Raw genomic sequence first — 19,557 nt, 5'->3', positions numbered from 1 at the left:
AACAGGCCAGGGCGGGAGAATTTACTCTACAGAAATTGGCACACTCTATAAATAATAGCTTCCCCACCCATCCCCACCCGATAAGAACCAGTTATTAAACATTTACCTGCACACTACTATCCTTGAAGGCAGAATCCCATTCAGTGTGATTAGATTAAAGCTCTTGAATTTTCTTGCCTGTGATCCCATCTAGTCTGTGGAATCATGAACACCCTTATCTGAGAATGTTTGAAAGTTTCTTCTTGACATCAAAAGAAAATTCACTCTAAGAAGTGGAAAGGGTAAAAGTACAACTTTTGATAAGAAGAATTTATGAAAATGCCCCTTGTTTCTCTTGTCACTGTGAGTGGACTTTGTTTAGTGCACTTAGTTTCAAATAGTTTCCTCTCAAAGTTTTTGGAATTAGCTCCAATTTAGCCTGCCTCTTTGGCACTGGGGCAGCAAGAATTATAAGTGAGACTTATAAGTATCATTCCATGAAGTCTAAACTTACTTTAAGCACAAAACATGCATTACAGCTGACAAAGATACTCCAGTTGGTTATTGTTTTTTTTAATTTTTAAATGTTTATTTATGTTTCAAGAAAGAGAGAGAGAGAGACTGTGAGCGGGGAGGGGGGCAGAGAGAGAGAGAGAGGGAGACACAGAATCTGAAGCAGGCTCCAGGCTCTGAGCTGTCAGCACAGAGCCCGACATGGAGCTCAAACTCACAGATCATGAGATCATGACCTGAGCCGAAGTCAGATGCTTGACTGACTGAGCCACCCAGGCACCCCAAAGATACTCCAGTTGTTAAGAATCTTAAGTGTTAACATGCTACATTTCAGGTGTTTCCTCGAGACACTAAGGCTTTCAGATATCTGAGAAGATATATTTTAAAGCCATAAATGGTTTGAGAGAATAGGAATACTTTGGTATTTGTTGAATACTTACAGTTTAATGAAACTGAATTGTTTTACTGAGTACTCCTGCGTGTGTGTGTGTGTGTGTGTGTGTGTGTGTGTGTGTTTGTACTTAGTTCTGACTGCCAGTTCATGTTGTAAAATAGACAGAAAACCTGTGATTGGGAAATGGAAAAGCCATCTCGCAGACAGCTGTTACTCCAGTGCAGATGTAGAATGTTCTACAACTTTAGCTTAATCCACCCAGGGGTGGATTTCCAACATATACTTTAAGTCAGGCCCAGGGATGTGTACAATTGTGTCCAAGTAGAAAGATGCTTTTCAGAAGTCCTGTTAATAGGTCTTTTTTGCTAGAAAGGAGAGATTTGGCTTCAAAATTAAAGGTACTGTTCTTCTCAGATTCTCCCATGTGGGCATCATTATTTGCCATTGGGCCTTTGAATCACTGCTGATATGGTTTAAATACAAAGATATTTTCTAAATTACTACTGTCACAGGGACTTGCCAGAAGTACTGAATCCATCCATAAGCCATCTTATTTGTAGGGTTTTTTTCAGTAATTATAGTTCTATTATCCTTATTCAGTTTGTTCATAATTTTTTTCAGGGAATTAAGTTCCATCAGGCATTAAGGTACCAAGCTTCTTCTGAATATTCTTGTATTTCAAAAGCTATGCTATTCTTTAATATCCGTAATGTAAATAGAATGTAACTATTACAACATTTATTATTTAGCACTAAATTTATTTAAATAATTATTCATCCACAAATATTCTTTTGATTAGTTGAGCATTATTATTTTCATAGATGAATATAATTATATATACAGGAAATTTATATACCAATTTTATTTCTCTGTCAGTATCAAAGTGCTTTTTATAAATATTTGGAACAAAATAACTTGAGTCCAGCCAATGGTTATCCTTAGAAAACCTAAAATACCTAGCTCAACCTGTACTCTAGAAAAACTAGAATAATGGTAATAAAACTCTAATCTACAAATGACTTCTAATTGTTCATCCTTTCTATTTTGACCTTCTGCAGTTTATTCTCCATATAGAATCAGCACAATATTATTTCTTTTTTTAAGTTTTATTCATTTATTTTGAGAGAGAAAGAGAGAGAGAGAGGCAGGAAGGGAGGGGCAGAGAATCCCAAGCAGGCTCCACACTGTCAGCACAGAGCCCAATGCGGGGCTGGAACCCACAAACTGTGAGATCCTGACCTGACCAGAAATCAAGAGTCAGATGCTTAACCACCACCCAGGTGTCCACAGCACAATATTCTTAAAGCATGAAAAAGATCACATTAGTTCTTGGCTCAAAACCCTGCAAGAGATTTCCACTGTAATAAGAAGAGACCTTACATTGCTAGAGTCCTGCCTTTCCTTGACTCTTCAGACCATTTCTTTCCCCTTTATTCAGCCATGTATTTTAGTCAGTCTGGCCTCAGGGCCTTTGCCCTTAATACTGTCTTGGCCTAGAATACTATTCCCTCTTATTTTTCATTAAGCTGGCCACCTTTTTTTTTAATGTAGGTCTTAATCAAAGTCACCTGTGCCGAGAAACCCACTCTTAACTGCCACAGCTAAAGTATCCCCATCCAGCTATCACTTCATCCTATCACCCTAACTTACTTTCATGTATACTTACTACTTTATCCAGCTTGGTATTTTGTCTCTTGTCGATGCTAAGATTATAAGTCCATGAAGCGATTATTCTGTATTTGCAACCATATTCCTCAAATTTAATGATGGCAGAAGACCAGCATATGCAAAGGTGTGGAGGGAGATAGAAACAAGACAAGTTCAAGGAACCATAGTGATTCAGAGTAGCTGGATTAGGGGTGCATGTAGCAAACATCACATCCATCTCTAAAAGAGACTCTGAAGCAAAAATCTGCCTAAAAGTGGTAAGACTGACTTAGTAAACATGAAAGACAAATCCCAAATGTTCAGGATCACCAGTCCCACTGTTTCTCAAAGTTTTGGTTTCAGGACCTTTTTATACTCTTCAATATCAAGAATCTCGAAGGGCTTTGGGGAGCCTGGGTGGCTCAGTCAGTTGAGCATCTGACTTTGGGTCAGGTCATGATCTCATGGTTGGCGAGTTCCAGCCTGGAATCTGGCTCTCTGCTGTCAGCGCAGAGCCTACTTCGGATTCTCTGTCCCCCTCTTTCTCTGCCTCTCCCCTGCTCACGTGCTCGCTTTCTCTTTCTCTCTCTCAAAATATTTAAAAAAATAAAGTAAAGACTCTCAAAAGGCTGTTATGTGGGTTAATAACTATGGATGTTGTTGAATCACTACACAACTGTACTCAACTGTACTCAAATTTTTAAAAATTAAATAAATAGTACAGATGTACCAGCTTTAATTAAAGTAACTATGGATACTTACCGCATTAGAAATTAAAACTCAAGAATACTTTACATCTTTATCAATTTATTTAAAATAACTAATAATAACCCCTTACAGGTTAGCCAAATAATACATGTTTTTGAAATTATTTTATTTTGGAAAACTAAAGTATACTGAGAGTGTGGCATTGTTTTACCATTTTGCAAATCCCTTTAATGCCCAATTAATAGCAGAGAACTGAGTTGTCCTGTCTGCTTCTGTGTGCAATGTCCGGTGAAATCACATTTCTTGAAGGCTCTGGAGAGCTCCACTGTACGTTCATGAAAGAAGGGTAGAAAAGGAAAATACCATCTTAGAATTATTATGAAAATAATTTGACCTTGTAGATTCTCTGATTGTACCCACTAGAGAACTGCCAATATATAGTTTGAATAAGATATAAAATGCAAGCATTTTATGTCCTAGCTACTACTCACATGTCGCAGGATTCAATGTGCACCTGGTTTATGAGAGTAAAAGGAAACCTCAACTTAATGAGATTGTGTTCCCAATTTTGTAAGTCAATCTTTTGAAACGTCAAATACATTTTTTCTTTTGGAAACATTGTTATGTACTGTTATTACCTTCCCGGGAAGAGTTTACCATATTGAATTGAACACCTTTGCTCTTTTAAGACAAGACTGCCTGAGCCATGCAGTAGACTCTGGCCTCTTTGTAACAGTGCTTCTTTGAAAAGAGTCATCCCTACTTCCTGTTTGAGATGCCACACTTACTTTGCCCTCTGCTACAGGGAAACTGGGAACTCTGTTTCAATGTCCCTTCATTGTTTTTTGTGTAGATGTGTAGTATGATTTCAGCTCAAGTTGCAGACAATACAATGAGGTGTTGAAAGCATTGGTCTTGGGATGCTGCAGATGCACATTGAAATATTAGCTCCTCTACTGACAGGTTGGAAGTTACTTGAAATTGGAGCCTCAGTTTTCTCATATAGTTGTTTTGAAGATTAAATAGTAAGGGAAAGCAGTGGAAGAAAATTCTGAGAGATTTAGAAACATCAATTACAGGAGCAAAAGCAAGTGGGGCCCTGGCATCAGCATTTTGAAAGCTTCTCCATGTGATTTGTCATCTACAGCTAATGCTGAGACCCACTGATAAAACTCTTAGATAGTTTGGTAGAATTCTACAGTGAAGAAAGTAGTGGAATAGTAGAATAGAGTTATTGCAGCTATCCCATTTTTGCCTGGGGATGAAAACACCTCATTGGATAAATACACTAAAAGCCTCTCCCCTCTGTGCCTGTACACACCATCTGATTTTATTAATCAATTGATCTTCACCCAGGGCATGGTGATCTTCTTTTGACTGGAGTTAGAAAAGCCTGTGTTGTAAATGATCTTTTAAAATACTGAGTGATATTGCAATAATTTTGTTTTAAAGCTACCTAGAAATTATTTAGCCTTATAGTGTAGAACTAATGACTTTCAGTGAGCAACAGATTAATAGACATGTGCCTGTGTTGATATTACTGTTCTCTCTCTAATGGCTTGTTCATTAACTCATGACTATGGTCTTAATTGGGGGCTGTTAATACATAAGGATGGTGTTTTTGAGTCTGGCAATGTGATAAATTGTGTCTGTTTCTATTCCCTGAGGCTAATAGATTTTTGGCTTTTAAAACTCTCATTAAGCAGCCCTAGGGAAGACAATTAAAGTCACCATCAGTCTGGGTTCAGAAGAGGCACACAGCCATGGAAGGGGCACAGACTTTGGAAGTAGACCATTCAGTGTCTGATCTGCAGTTTGCCGTTGAATTGACCTTAGGCAAATTAATCCAGTTTTCTGAGACTAAGTTTTCTTACCTGTAAAATGGACAAAGTAGTAATACAACACCAGAACTATAGGGATTAAATGAGATAATACAAGTAAAGAAAATAATGCATGTGCCTCTGAAATAATTACCTATTGGTCCAGAAAGCATAGTTGTTACTTCCTTGGATTCTATTAACCTTATTTATCAATTATAAACTTTCTGTTATTTATTTATAGGGTAGAAAGTTTCTAGGGTAGCACATACTTAATGTAAGTCTAATTCTGGGATCAAAGGATCAGCTCTAATGACTCTCCCCACTTTTCAAAATGATGGCACAATTATTTTTCAGTATTTGGGTAGAGAAGAAGAAGGGTGATGGCAGGAGGAAGCAGTAGTAAAGGTCTGATCTGATCTGATAAAAAACTGTTATTATAGATACATGATATTTGAATTGAGCACTATATGTACTGATATGTTTACAGTATCCTCCTACAGGATAGCAGGAATAGAGGTCTCAACTTAGAATGAGCAATATCGGGGCACCTGGGTGGCTCAGTCAGTTAAGCATACGACTTTGGCCCAGGTCTTGATCTCACGGTTCGTGAGTTTGAGCCCCACATGGGGCTCTGTGCTGACAGTTAGGAGCCTGGAGCCTACTTCAGATTCTGTGTCTCCCTCTCTCTCTCTCTCTGCAGCCTCCCTGCTCGTTCTCTCTCTCTCTCTCTCTCTCCCCCACCCTCTCTCTCACAAAAATAAATATACATTAGAAAAAACTTTAAAAAAAAAGAATGAGCAATTATTTAGCAAATCATGAGTTAATGTCTTCAGTGCCCATAACACATCTTAACACTGTATTTTTTCAGTGCAAAGAGTTCCTTTATTCTTTATTTCTATTTTTAAAATATCCAAACAGCTTAACACTTAAAACTTAACACTAAAAAATAAATAAATAAATAAAGCCTGGGTCTTTAATTGTGCATTTCTTTGGAGATTAGTCTTTATTGCTTTAGGTAAGTGCCCAGGATCAGACTTGGCTGGTAGGTACAGTACAAGAAGCCTGACCGGATCTGAACAGCGCTGCCTCTCGGAACCTAGTGTCCCTTTCAGGAAAATCCGGAAGTAAAGAGTATGAAAGGCAGATGGACTTACTTTCAGAACAGCAGTAGAGAGACCTCTTTGACTTCCCTGAAACTTCCCTGATCTAAGTTTAAGCATCTCTTATTTTCAGCAGAGCCTGTATCTTTTGGAGAGACTCTCTGACAAAGGGAATGTCTAAAGGTATTTTTGCTGTTCGGTATTTTTTCACCTGCCTGTAATAGATCTCTATAATGGTTGGAAAGGGAAATGGAATAAAATGTGGGTAATGGCAGGGATACTCAGAGTTATGTGACTCTGGAGCCACATTTGCAGTCACCATTAACCCAAAGAACCACATGACTCTTGTATGACTGGTAGAATTTAGTATAATGGCACATTCATATAGTGAAATTAGAAGTCTGAAAGAGCCACCAATTAAACATAAAGGGACCCATGTGACTAGAGAGCTGTGGTGTGAACATCCGTGCCTTAGAGAACTCTAAGACTAGATGCATCCAAGCTAAAAGAGTGCTTATATTTGTCTTACCACTCTTTCTTTCAGGCTTAGAAGCCAATAGATTATTCTCATGTACATAATTTTGTATAATATGTTTTGACATGTGAAAGATGATCACATTTACCTAGTGAAGACCAACACAACATGTCACACTCAATAATTATTGGATAGTTTTTGGATAGTGCTCAGGCTTCAGGATAAACTCTGTTTTTACCAGGAGAATTACCTGTAATTATGCATTTGTAACTGGTTTACTAAAGACTTACCTTAATAGACAGACCAGCATGTGATGGCATTTCCCCCCTTCCAAGCATATTTAACTATGCAATGTCGAATATCATTTTTCATCCGTTAACCGCATGTTTGGAAGATTCCTTAAACTTCTAGTGACTTTCAGATGTTAAAAAGTTCAGTTTGGGTAGTATGTGGTAGGGAGGGCAAGCTGTGCTCCCTCTGACAACACCCAGAAACAAGCCACACATTTTACAAAAATCGCATTCGAATGCATCTTCCAGCAAGCTGTGAAAGTAATAAACTACAACTTAAACTACAAAAGTAAACTACAATTCCAGAGAAAGGAGGATCTTTTGGAGCTGAGCTCTCAGGAGCCTGCTATTTTTCCTCTTTGGGCATTTGCTGGTTCTGAGAATGAGCTGAAGAACATGCCTTTGCCTGGACACAGAGCTGGTGCTGCTCAGAGAAAGAAAAATCAGCAAAACTCTCAGTGCATGTGTTGGAGGAACTAAAAAACTGAGACTTCGTCAACTTCAAGTCAATGAACATTTTTTTTCTCCGAAGAGACTTGCTGAATTCTGAGCTTTTCAGGAGTCTAGAGAACCAGGCCAAAGCCTTCTAAAAAGCAGAGTGAAACCTCCCACAGACTCACAGCGCTTTGGAAACAGGGAGAGTCACAGGCAAGAGAGAAAGCCCAAGAGGGTGTGGTGGTGAGGGACTAAAAAGCTCTTTTCCACCTGTGCGCATTTACAGATTGTCCCTGTAGCTCGGAAGTCTCAGCATCAAGGTTTTGCTTAACACAGAGTGGCAGCTGGAAGACATAGAACCCAGCAGAGATTTTGGTTTTTATGTGTAGCTGAAATGACAAATTTAGAGACCAAAGGGGACTCAAATTCATGGCTGTTCTGCCTCTAAAGACATTTGCCAGATTTTGAAGCTGAGTGGGACACAGTGTGAAACAGGTATGGAGAGACTTCCAAGAATCTCTAGCATTCTTTTAGGGTCGAAGGACAAAGAGTCCTCAACCAAAGGTTCTTGGCTAAAAGTCCTGGAGAGGGGTCATACCCTACAACATGGGTAGACTGAGTGTCTTAGTTCTCTAGAGCTGCCGTAACAAACTGCCACAGACTGTGTGGCTTAAACAGAAATTTATTTTCTTAAAATACTGGAATCTGGAAGTCCAAGAGCAGGGTGTTGGCAGCAGTAAATTCTTCTCAGGCCTCCCTCCTTGGCTTGCAGATGGCCGCCCTCTTGCTGCCTCTTCCCATGGTTACCCTTTGTATCACACCCCTGCAGCATCTTCCTCTTCTTTTCAGGACATCAACCATATTGCATTAGGGTCCCATGCTAATAGCTTCATTTTAACTTAATTACCCTTATCTCCAAATGCACTCTCTGGTTAGGACTTCAACCTGTGATATTGAGATTGAGGGTTTGGGGGAGATGAAGGGGTTAGAGAAGTGGAGATTCAGCCTGCAACAATGAGTCTTACAGAAATTCCAGCTAAGCTCTGTCCCAAATCAGTCCCTGATTTGAGATTGATGATAAGAGCAACCCTTTCCCCCTTTGCATAAGAAAGGAAAGGGCATCGGTTAAGCGTCAAGACTTTAGCCAGGTCACGATCTCGCGGTCTGTGAGTTCGAGCCCCGCGTCAGGCTCTGGGCTGATGGCTCGGAGCCTGGAGCCTGTTTCCGATTCTGTGTCTCCCTCTCTCTCTGCCCCTCCCCGTTCATGCTCTGTCTCTCTCTGTCCCAAAAAAAAAAAAAAAAAAAAAAAAAAAAAGTTGAAAAAAAAATTTAAAAAAAAAAAAAGAAAGGAAAGGGCATCTCTGATAGAAAGTATTATCTGGAGCTTTTACAGATGCTTGACATTTAAAAATAAATTACCAAACACCTTCAAAACCAGAAGAATAAACCCCACCCCTTGTCTCAAGCATGTTTATGTGCAAATGAATGTCTACCATTCTCACCTGTGACCTATTTCCCTCATAAGCACTATCCTAGACCAGACCTTCTCACACTTGAATGTGCATATGAATTACATGGGGACTTTATTGAAATGAAGACTCTGATTCAGTTGTTTGGAGTGAGACTGAGATTCTGCATTTCTATAACAAGCTTGTAAGCGATAGTCCTCAGACCATCCCCCAACCAGCTGAAGACCAGTAGGTAATGAGAATGCATACTGAAATTTAAGCAACATGGCCTGATAATGTCTAAGACCTCTTCCAGCTCTGAGAATCCATTAACATATTTTTTTTTAATTTTTTGTTTTCCAAGAGAGCCTTATTCCATCACATGACCATTGCCTAGTACATTTTTTTTTTTTTGCAAATCTTCATAGGATTTGGAGCTAGTTTTGAGGCTTACACTCAAAACAATCTCATTTATTTTACAGCAGTAATTCTTAACTTTGACTGCACTTTGGAAACAGGTGTGGAGTCAGCCTTAAAAAGCACTGATCCCTGGATTCTTCCCTCAGAGATTCTGATGTAATTATTTTAGAATATGGCCTGGAAACTGGCATTAAAAAATATTCCAGAGGTTTCTAATGTGTTGTCAAGATTAAGAACAATTGCTTTAGAATAGCACTCCCCCGCCCCCCCGCCACTCACTAAAAATAGTACTGGGCATATTTTTACCTTTTATATCAGGCTGGTTTCTGCCAAAAATAATTAAATACTAATAATGGTATACCTGCAAAAGAGTTAGGATTTGTCCATTGTTGATAATTGAAGAATTTTTTTCTCAGGAACATTTTAATTACTTGGAGCTGGATAGTTGTTCTTCATAGACTAGGAATGTGATTTCCATTTTTGCCAGATTCCTTTCCCCTCCCTATTGTCTCTCACACTCAACCTACTTATTTCATTAACTTAACCTGTTTGGAACCTTTAGGTAGGTGAGCAATACTACCTCTACAAGACTAATTAGTAAGAGAATAAGCTAGAGATTAAACATGTCCAAGGAGAAAATTTAAATGTAAGCTCCCGGGATATTTCATGTACAATTTTCACATCACAGAGGTGGTTTTTCTAGGTTTACCCTAAGATCCCTCCCATCTCTAAGGTTCTGTGATATGAATCATTTGGGCTTATACATGGATCATTTTCTCCATGCACAGCAGAAATTAAATAGTTGGAAAATCAGTATCTAAGAGTGGCTGGTAAATTTTACACAATTGAAGATGCTTAACAATTATAATTGTATGTTTTGACCCTTGCCATGTTATCATTATTACCTGTGGGTGAGAAATACCTTGTCTTCCTAATCTCTGGTATTGCCAGTGTTTATGACAGTCATTGGATCATAATACACAGTTAATACAGATCTGTTGACATTAAAATAATGAATTAGGATTTAATATTAGCTATTTTGATTTATTTCTTCATAGCCATAAATGGAATCCAAACTTTCATTAAAAAAAAATGGGGGGGGGTCATATTATGTGATCTGCTGAAACAAATGTAAACATCCAAATTTCAGTGTGTTTTCACAGTGGGAAGTTTATTTCTTGGTCACTGTGTTGGGCAGAATTCTACACTGGCCCCAGGATTACTGCCCCATTGTTGTACACATTCTACATGGTCCCTGGGACATACTCCTGTGATTAGATCATGTCACATGGCAAAGTTGCCTAAGAGTGGGAGATTATCTGGGGCAAGTCTGACCTAATGAGATAAGCCTTTAAAAGAGTGGATTCCAAAGACAGGTATCTGAAGTGCAAGAAGGATTTGGTGCAAAGCAGATCCTCTGCTGCTGGATTTGAGGATGGAGGAAGCCACGTGGCATGGAGTAAGGGTGGCATGGAATAAACTCCAGGAGTTTATAGCAGCTTCCAGATGACATTCATCAAGAAAATGGGGACCTTGGTCCGAAAGCTGCAAGGAACTGAATTCTGCTGCCAGCCTGTGGAAGCTGAAAGCAGACCTTTGCCTAGACAAACCTCCAGGAGAGGCTGCAGCCTTGTAATACCAGAGCAGAGAAATCAACCACATGAGGACTGGATTTCTGACCTACAGACTGTGAATTAATAAGTGGATGTTGTTTTAAGCAGCTGAGTTTGTGGAAATTTGTTAAGCAGCAATAGAAAACTGATACAATCATGTATAATCTAACACTGGTAGGGATACATGGTATGGCGTGGCGAATGGTGTTCTTTCATGTGTGGCTCTGCAGTCACCTAAAGGCGGGACTCCTTGGAAGGAGAAAAGGACTGAAGAGGGCCTAGGCTATCCACTTCGGAGAACTCCAGTTTGGATGCAGCAAACATCACTTACACATATATTTTATTGGTGAGAGCTTGGTACATGGCTATCTCTCAAAACAAGGCATCCTGGGAAATATGGGCCTAACTGAGCATCTTCCTCCCCGAATATTAATATTGTGGAAGGTGGCAGAACACTTCTGTACCAGTCAGCTTTTCGTGTGTTTGAGTATGAAGGCAGTTTGGTGCCTCGTTCCAAGTGGAACAAGTAAATGTGATGAAATAATATATTCTAACTCGAGATATGTAGAGAATTAGAGTAACATTTTTATTAAAAAAAACAAAAAGAACGTGTTTCAACAATGCATTCAATATCAGAGAACTTACCAGATGTCACAGTAGTCCAAGAAGAAGATCTAGGCCCTTTCCCTGCCCTGGGGATGTTCAAGCACTGTTACAACCCTGTCCAGCTGAGCCCAGCTAGGGAAAAGTTGCATTTGCTCTTGAGAAGATGCACTTGCCCGGGGCTGAGGTGTGGACAGCCTAGTGCACAGTCATGGCAGCCTGACCTACCCCTTCTCTGTATCTGGATAGTCAACAATGCCTGCAGTTGAGGCAGCCCTATTGCTTATTCTTACCTACTCACCCATGAAGAATACAGCAGTCTCCACCACCCTCCCAACCTCAGTTTTTCTTTTTTTCAAGGCAAATTTAGGATATGGAAGTTTGAGCCTATGAAAAAGTAAATGAATTTGCTTTATATGAAACTTGAGAACTATTCAAGATGGAACATATCATCTACATGATAACTTCTATTAAGTGATCTTTATTTGATATCATAAAAGTGTCCTCCTAGACAAGAGGAAGTTATAATAACTTTAAATGTGTGGCCAGGCAGACATTGTTGTGTCCCAGGAAGGACAGGGAGGGGTATGGTAAAGAAAACTGGGAAGAAGAACGGCTAATAAGACCAAAAAAGGGAAAATGAATTCTGAAGGAAGGCCAGTAAATCTCAGGAGGCATGACATTGCCCGTGAACTGGAATGTTCCAAATGTTACAGTGACAGCCATTGCATCATCCCTTCCTCATCAAAAGGCCTCATCTAAATCTGTCCAGGCTTTATTATCTGTTTTCAGTGACATATTGCTCCTGCCTTTTCTACCCACCCCATCTCTGTCTTACTCTTTTTCCTCTGTCTTTTTTCCTCTCTCTTCCTTTCTTCTTTCTTTTTCTCCCTCCCCCCCTCATTTCCTCTCATTCTTCTTCCCTTTCTTTTCTTTTCTCACTCTCTCCCTTCTTCCCTCTCAGTGACAGGTACTGTTCTGGGTACTTAAAAGATGTACTACAACAACTATGAGGTTTATTATTCACCCTATGCTAAAGATAACTAACAAAAAGGCAAAAGGCAGCTAGCATAAAGAGGTTATTTTCCCATTATGACTCAGGGCATAGTGGATATGCTTTAAGGGGCTCTGATAACATCACTTTTCTACTTGATTGTCTTACCTGATATCCTATTGTCTATAAATTGCATAAAGCTCCAGTTCCATAACATGATAGATATCAAATGGCCCCAACCTCTCTCCTCAGACATATAACCAAACATCTCCCCAACTCTTACCATTTCCCTGAAGGCCCCCCTGTTATGGTATTATCAGAATACTCACTCTTTCCGAAACACAAATGGCCTTTATTTTTTAAGTTTATCTATTTATTTTGAGAGAGAGAGAGAGAACGAGCAAGTAGGGGAGGGAAGAGAGAGAGGGAGAGAGTATCCCAAGCAGGCACACACTCTCAGCGTGGACTCCATTGAGGGGCTCAGTTGCATGAAACATGAGGTCATGACCTGAGCTGAAACCAAGAGTCAGATACTTAACAGACTGAGCCACTCAGGCGCCCTAACAAATGGCCTTTTACAACTCCATGACACATGCTTATTATGTAATACGCTGTTTGCTTCATCCTATTCTTCCTTGCTTAAAACTCCTACACATCCTTCAAAACCCAGACTCCTTGTTCTGTGAAGCCTTTCCTGACATTCACAGTCTGGATTAATTACTCCTTACCCTGAATGCCCACAGAAAAATGCTCACATTTCCATTATAGCATGTATTATGTTGTACTGGATTATTTATATATTTGTCCCATCCACTGGTTTCTGAAATCCCAAAGAGAAGAAATGGGACCCTATTTACTGGCAAACCCAGTGCTTGCCACCTAGTATGTGTTTAGTGTAATGAGGGCTATATATTATGCAAGAAAAAACATCATCAGTGTGTGACCTATATACCATAACATCTGTAGCATTAACCTTAAATATAAAAGTTTTAGAACTATACATATATACTACCTGAAACATGTGTTTCATATGAAAATCTGACTTTATAAAATTTAAAATTGGTTTACAAAAGTTTTGTTTTTCAATTCCTCTATATCAGGAGCTCTGCTAGTGTTTTAAACATGCCTTGAGTTATGACATGTGACATACATGTACTTTTCAAAAATAGTTTTATTATGTAAAGGGAAGTTCGTTCTCTGTCTCTCTCTCCTTCACACATGTACACACATTGGAAATGGCAAACTAGTCCATGATTATCTTTGAAATTTTTTTATAGTATACAACTTTGGGTCAGGAATCTTTTCTTTTTTCTTTGTAGTTTATTTATATTTATAAGGATTAATTGTCCTGATAAAATCAACATCAATTTAATGACAATATTGCAGTAATTGTCAATATTATTCTACTTTATCTAACATTATATCACATATATATATATATATATATATATATACACACACACATATATATATGATATAGCAATCCTATATATGTTGACCTCCACCAATGTCTGACTTCTTTCACTTTATTTCTAAATTTAAGCATATCCCGTTGGATAATGTTATTTGGATGTCAAATATTTTCTTAAAATGATGCATAAACATACACATATATATGTGTTATATGGGTTGCATATGTGTGAATATACATTCACTATATATATAATCCATTCTGATATATAGTAGATGTACATTTATATATATATATATATAATATGTACACTCTACATACTTTATATACTATATATGTATACATGCATATATATGTGTGTGAATATATATATATATATATATATATGCATACATGCGCACATTGTGTGTGTGTGTGTCTATGTGTGTATACAGTTGTCTTACCTAATCCACAGGGGATACTTCCAAGATCCCCAGTGGATGCCTGAAACCACAGATAATACCGAACCCTACATATACTGTTTATTCCTATTCATACATACCTATGATAAAGTTTAATTTATAAATCAGGGCCAAAAAGAGATTGATAATAACTAATAATAAAATAGAACAATTATTACAATATACTATAATAAAAGTTCTGTGCATATGGTCTCTCTCTCTCTGAACATACCTTATTGTACTATACTCCCTCTTCTCATGATGATGTGAGATGATAAAATGCCTATGTGCTGAGATGAAGTGAGGTGAATGACATAGACATTGTGATGTAGCATTAGGCTGCTTTGACCTTCTGATGATATATAAGGAGAATCCTCTGCTTCCAGAGAAGAGTGGTTGACTGTGGGTAACACTGACACCATGGCAAGTGAAACCGTGGATAAGGGGGGAACAAGTCTCTCTGTCTCTGTCTTTCGGAGACAGAGTTAATCTGAGAGACAGAGACAGACAGAGAGAGTATACACTGTATGTATGAAAGAGAGAGAGAGAGAGAGAGAGAGGGAAATCATACACATACGCACACTGTATGGTCCATTATAGTCCCCTGTTAATATACAGATTCCTTATCCTTTGAGGCCAGCTAATGGTTTTCAGATAATGAGACTGAATGGTACATCTGAACATTCTGGACCAAAGAGCATTAATGCAGCCGCCACACTGCAAATGCTCTTCGCCAGTGAACGCTCTGTCATGAAATCCTGAGTGGAGTGTGTTCTGCAAATTGTGTTGTTTACTCTGTTGGGATCTCTCCTGTCATTTATTTTGTGCTCTGGTGAACAATTTGAGTCATAATGACTGACAAATTGTGCAAGCGATAGTGCTGGGTCTGTCATAAAGAAACAAAGAAGGAGCTTTAAGCTAGAAGTTAAAATGCACTGTTTTACCACGGCTTGAGGCTTTTTCCAAGAAAATGGAAACCGTGTTAAAGACTAGTAGGCCCTTGGGAGCTAGTTCAAGTCTTTTGACATTATGAGGGGTATTATAGGTATCTCTTCAACCTGGGAGAATTGACCAGGTATGGTCAAGTATGTCAGAGCTTAAAGGATTTCAAGAAAGTTATGATTGGCAGTGCAGTACCTCCAAAGGGATTTTGTTAAAATGACCCCCTAAAATATTGATCCATCATGTGTTTCTAGGGCTCCTCTCTCCCATCCATCACCCCTTCCCTCTGCTCTCCAGTTAAACAGAGTATGCTTGTCTATTGCTCTGTATTCACTTAACTTTATTATCTAATCCTTACTTCAAATTAAGATATACTAGATTTAGGTTTTATGTGTTTCTTGCTTTTACTAGCCTTTTCTTAAGTGAGAAAGATAGTCGTGATTTCTTTTCATTTGAAGCGTTTTTTCTTAAATAGAGAAACATCGATTCAGCTGTACATTAGAATCAATATCCAGGGGCAGGAAAGAGCACCAGCAGTTTGAAAGGTCCCCAGGTAACTCTAATGCACAACCAGGATTAAGGATCACTACTCAGTAGAAGATATATGTCTACTTATCATCTAAGGGGTTGATATTTCACTTGGAACACGTTCAAACATATGAAAAGCTTCCCCAGATGACTGATTATTTTACACTATTTCCCTCTCCCCCAGTTGAGAATTCATTTTCAAATGAATTTAGATAATGGTATCTGACAATTTGGCCCAGAACTCTCCTGTGGGAGGGATATACTATAAAGACTGTGGGTTTTGGTGCTCATTTAGAGAATAAATATTTATTGAGCTTGCGTGGAATGACTTGCTCTACACCAACTCTGTCCTTTCCTTTGAATGTTGAATTAGGGTTGCTTTTTGAGGAGATTAACGCTGATTCACCTAAAGCCCAGACATCTCTGTATTTGACAAGGGGTGATGGGGTAAGGATCCAGTAGTTCTGTGTACTTAGGAAAACCAGGAAGCTTAGCAACTATCAGAGGAAAGCTTTATGGCTCTGCAGCAGGTGATGTACACAGGTACCTTCGGTAATGATTAACCCCAGTCTGAATTGATGCTCCATGATGGGAAAATGACACCCAGCACCTGTGTGAAGCTTCTGCACTAGTTTCTACTCCAAAATCCTACAGAAAATGTTTGTTTTTTCTCTATAGGTTCGAACCAGTGTCCTACCTGAACATAAGGATCCCCTGCCAGAGGTTGGGGTAAGTGTTTTTTATCTTTCCAAAAGGTACACACAGCACTTCTAAGTTAAATCATTTGGATTTTCACTGGCCTTCTGCTGTCTGATGGCTGAAAAATGAAATTGTGTTAAATTAACAGGGTGTGACCATGCAAGGGGGCACATATTTGGCGAATTGTATAGAGTTCATTTCTTGTCTCTCAAAAATTATTCCCAGATGAACTCATATTTTGTTTCACTGGATAGAGATGAATCGAGAAATTGTCCTGCAGGTAGCTGGGATGCAATTTGGAACCAACATTCCTGGAACAACAGAGGGCCAGAGAGATTGCTGATGTGGGCTCGACTGCTTCAGGAAGGAGGCAGAGAACTAATTACCTGAAAGACTGTGCTGTTTTCTGCTTCCTGCTGCTTAAACACTGTAATGCAACTCACAACAGTAGCTGCCACCAAAGTGCAGACCGGTGTTGCAGAATTCCTGCTGCATCTGAGCCATTGCATCTGCAGCTTTTAGAAATTGGAAGAGCGGAAAGATAATAGGTGCTTTTTTGCTTAGACAAGCCTAGAGTAGGTGGTGGCAACTCCTGAAAAGATAGCCCAGCAGGCTGAGTCCCTGGGATCTGTGCAGAGAGGATGAAAAAGCCTAGAAATAAGTTGAGTCTATAGAGGCCATGGGACTGAGCCAACTGAAAGACCTATTTGAAATTCCCAGAAATCCTACAGGCAACTGACAACCTTCTTCCAGTTGATGTGTGGAGCAGAGTACTATATGCCGATCATTTCCTCACTAGCAACAGCCACTATCTGAACCTGCCAAGGAAGCCCTCCAAATGTGTGCACCAAAGAGTGAGTTGAATTGATGGAGAAGAATGTCAGCCATGTCTGACATTCTGATTCTGATCGGGAAGGAGAAGGAAAAGGGCACTCTGTGCTCTCTCATGCCTAACACAAGCTTCTAGTTTCTTCCTGGGGACATGTTGTTCTCTTTTACTCGAGTGAATCTTCATGCTTTGTTTTCTGCAAACCTTCAAACCTCTTGTGCTGCCCAGACTATGCTTAGTTTCTCCAGAGTGACTAGCAAGTTCTTCCCAGCCTCAGGCCCTTCACTGCTGCAGGCCCCAGGACCCTTTCCCTGCCCAGTGCTGTTCCTCCCCTGCTCAGGGCTCAGGGCTCTGTTCACAGCCTTTGGGTTCTGACCACCTCAGGTGCACTCCTTTTAACTGGAACCTCCATCACAAGCTCTCATCACACCCTTCGTACTTGCTTCTGAAAACAAGACCTTTTGAAATTTTAACTATCAACTGAATGCATTATTTTATAAGGAATTTTATTTATTTTTTGAGATTCAAGAAAGATGAGCTAGTTTAATTTATTTTTCCTCTTCTAACCCTTCATCCCCACAACTGCTCAGTGTTAAATCCCCCTCGCTTGAAGCTTTAGTGACATCTTGGGCTAATTATGTAAATTTCCCTGTTTTTTCTCTCATTCAAGTTCTTGAAATATATCCTATTCATTTTAAAACTTGAGTTCCTTCTCTGAGTTTAATTGTTTTCTTCTCCCCCCTCCCCCCATCACTTCCCACTATGGGGTAGATAGACATCTCTGTGCCTCTAGCAACTTGTAGTGGAAGGGGAGCACAGTCCGATTCTCACATGAGTCCTGCCCTTTCCTCCTCTATTGCTCAATGCTGTGGCAAGGAGAAAGGAATGGGGAGAGGTTCCTTCTGTGCTTGCCCATGGTGAGGTTGTGGTTCCCTTTCTGCTGGTTTTGATATTTCTCAGGCTAGTGCTGCCTGTCAGCATGTGGCAGACATTGAAATGCTGTCTCTGTTATGAGCACAACTATAGGTATTTCTGGAGACCTTGTAGGCTCCTTCCCATCACAGATTTCCCTACCATGGGGAATCTGGTTCTGGCTCAACCTTCTCCACTGCCCAGGCTCACCCGGTACGCTCTTGCTGCTAAGACCTAATTTTCTAGCATGTAATGCTTGCTTAGCTGCTTGCGGTGTTTTTTGGCCCTGATGAAACACACATGTATTTTCCATGCCACACAGAAGAGATGCAGGCTACCCCACTGGTGTTTCCTCTCTCAGCTCAGCCGTCTCTCTGCTGTCCCTTTCTACAAGCCTGACCAGCATCAGATGCTAGACAGTCATGATTTTTTTTTTTTAATTTTTTTTAAACGTTTATTTTTGGGACAGAGAGAGACAGAGCATGAACGGGGGAGGGGCAGAGAGAGAGGGAGACACAGAATGGGAAACAGGCTCCAGGCTCTGAGCCATCAGCCCAGAGCCTGACGCGGGGCTCGAACTCACGGACCGCGAGATCGTGACCTGGCTGAAGTCGGACGCTTAACCGACTGCGCCACCCAGGCGCCCCAACAGTCATGATTTTCAAAGGAGAGACAATCTCCAGTTCCTGATATAGTGGAGCCAAAGATGGTTTGGACACCCACAAGCTTAATAATTGATTTTTTTGGGACCAGACCGCCGTGACTTTTTTTTTTTTTTACTTTTTAAATGTTTATTTTTTTTTATTTTTTTATTTCAACGTTTATTTATTTTTGGGACAGAGAGAGACAGAGCATGAACGGGGGAGGGGCAGAGAGAGAGAGGGAGACACAGAATCGGAAACAGGCTCCAGGCTCCGAGCCATCAGCCCAGAGCCGGACACGGGGCTCGAACTCCCTGACCGCGAGATCGTGACCTGGCTGAAGTCGGACGCTTAACCGACTGCGCCACCCAGGCGCCCCATAATGTTTATTTATTTTTGAGAGAGAGAGAGTACAAGCAGGGGAGAGGGAGAGAGCGAGAAAGAGAGAGAAGGAGAGAAAGAGAGAGAATCCGAAGCAGGCTCCAAGCTCTGAGCTGTCAGCACAGAGCCTGACGCGGGGCTTGAACTCATGAATCCCAAGATCATGACCTGAGCTGAAGTTGGACGCTTAACCAACTGACCCACCCAGGCACCCCTCCTTTGACTTTAAGGTGTCTTCCTGAGTATGATATAACAAAGAAATTAGGTTCGGTTCTTAAATAGTACACCTTGTGAAATGCTCACCTTCCCTCTCTGCTAACACTACCTTTATATCA

General features: G+C 40.0%; 1 protein-coding gene across 3 annotated transcripts in view; it reads left to right on the top strand.

Annotated features, from left to right (window-relative positions):
* The window catches only part of INPP4B (inositol polyphosphate-4-phosphatase type II B), a 763,493-nt gene that overhangs the window by 486,220 nt on the left and 257,716 nt on the right, over positions 1–19,557 (top strand). For 2 of the 3 annotated variants that reach the window (XM_047091642.1, XM_047091643.1), the window contains exon 8: positions 16,439–16,489. In XM_047091642.1, coding sequence (XP_046947598.1) covers positions 16,439–16,489 — 51 coding nt within the window. Of the gene's footprint in view, positions 1–16,438; positions 16,490–17,184; positions 17,314–19,557 lie in introns of those variants that run through there. The other variant, XM_047091644.1, reaches the window with a different exon arrangement.

Source organism: Lynx rufus, unplaced genomic scaffold (genome assembly GCF_022079265.1).
Source record: "Lynx rufus isolate CCGP_SWC_20201006 ecotype Redwood Valley unplaced genomic scaffold, mLynRuf1.p SCAF_3, whole genome shotgun sequence".
Classification (NCBI taxonomy): Eukaryota; Metazoa; Chordata; class Mammalia; order Carnivora; family Felidae; genus Lynx; species Lynx rufus.
The sequence above is the reverse complement of the archived record's forward strand: the minus strand, read 5'-3'. Positions and strand labels throughout refer to the sequence as shown.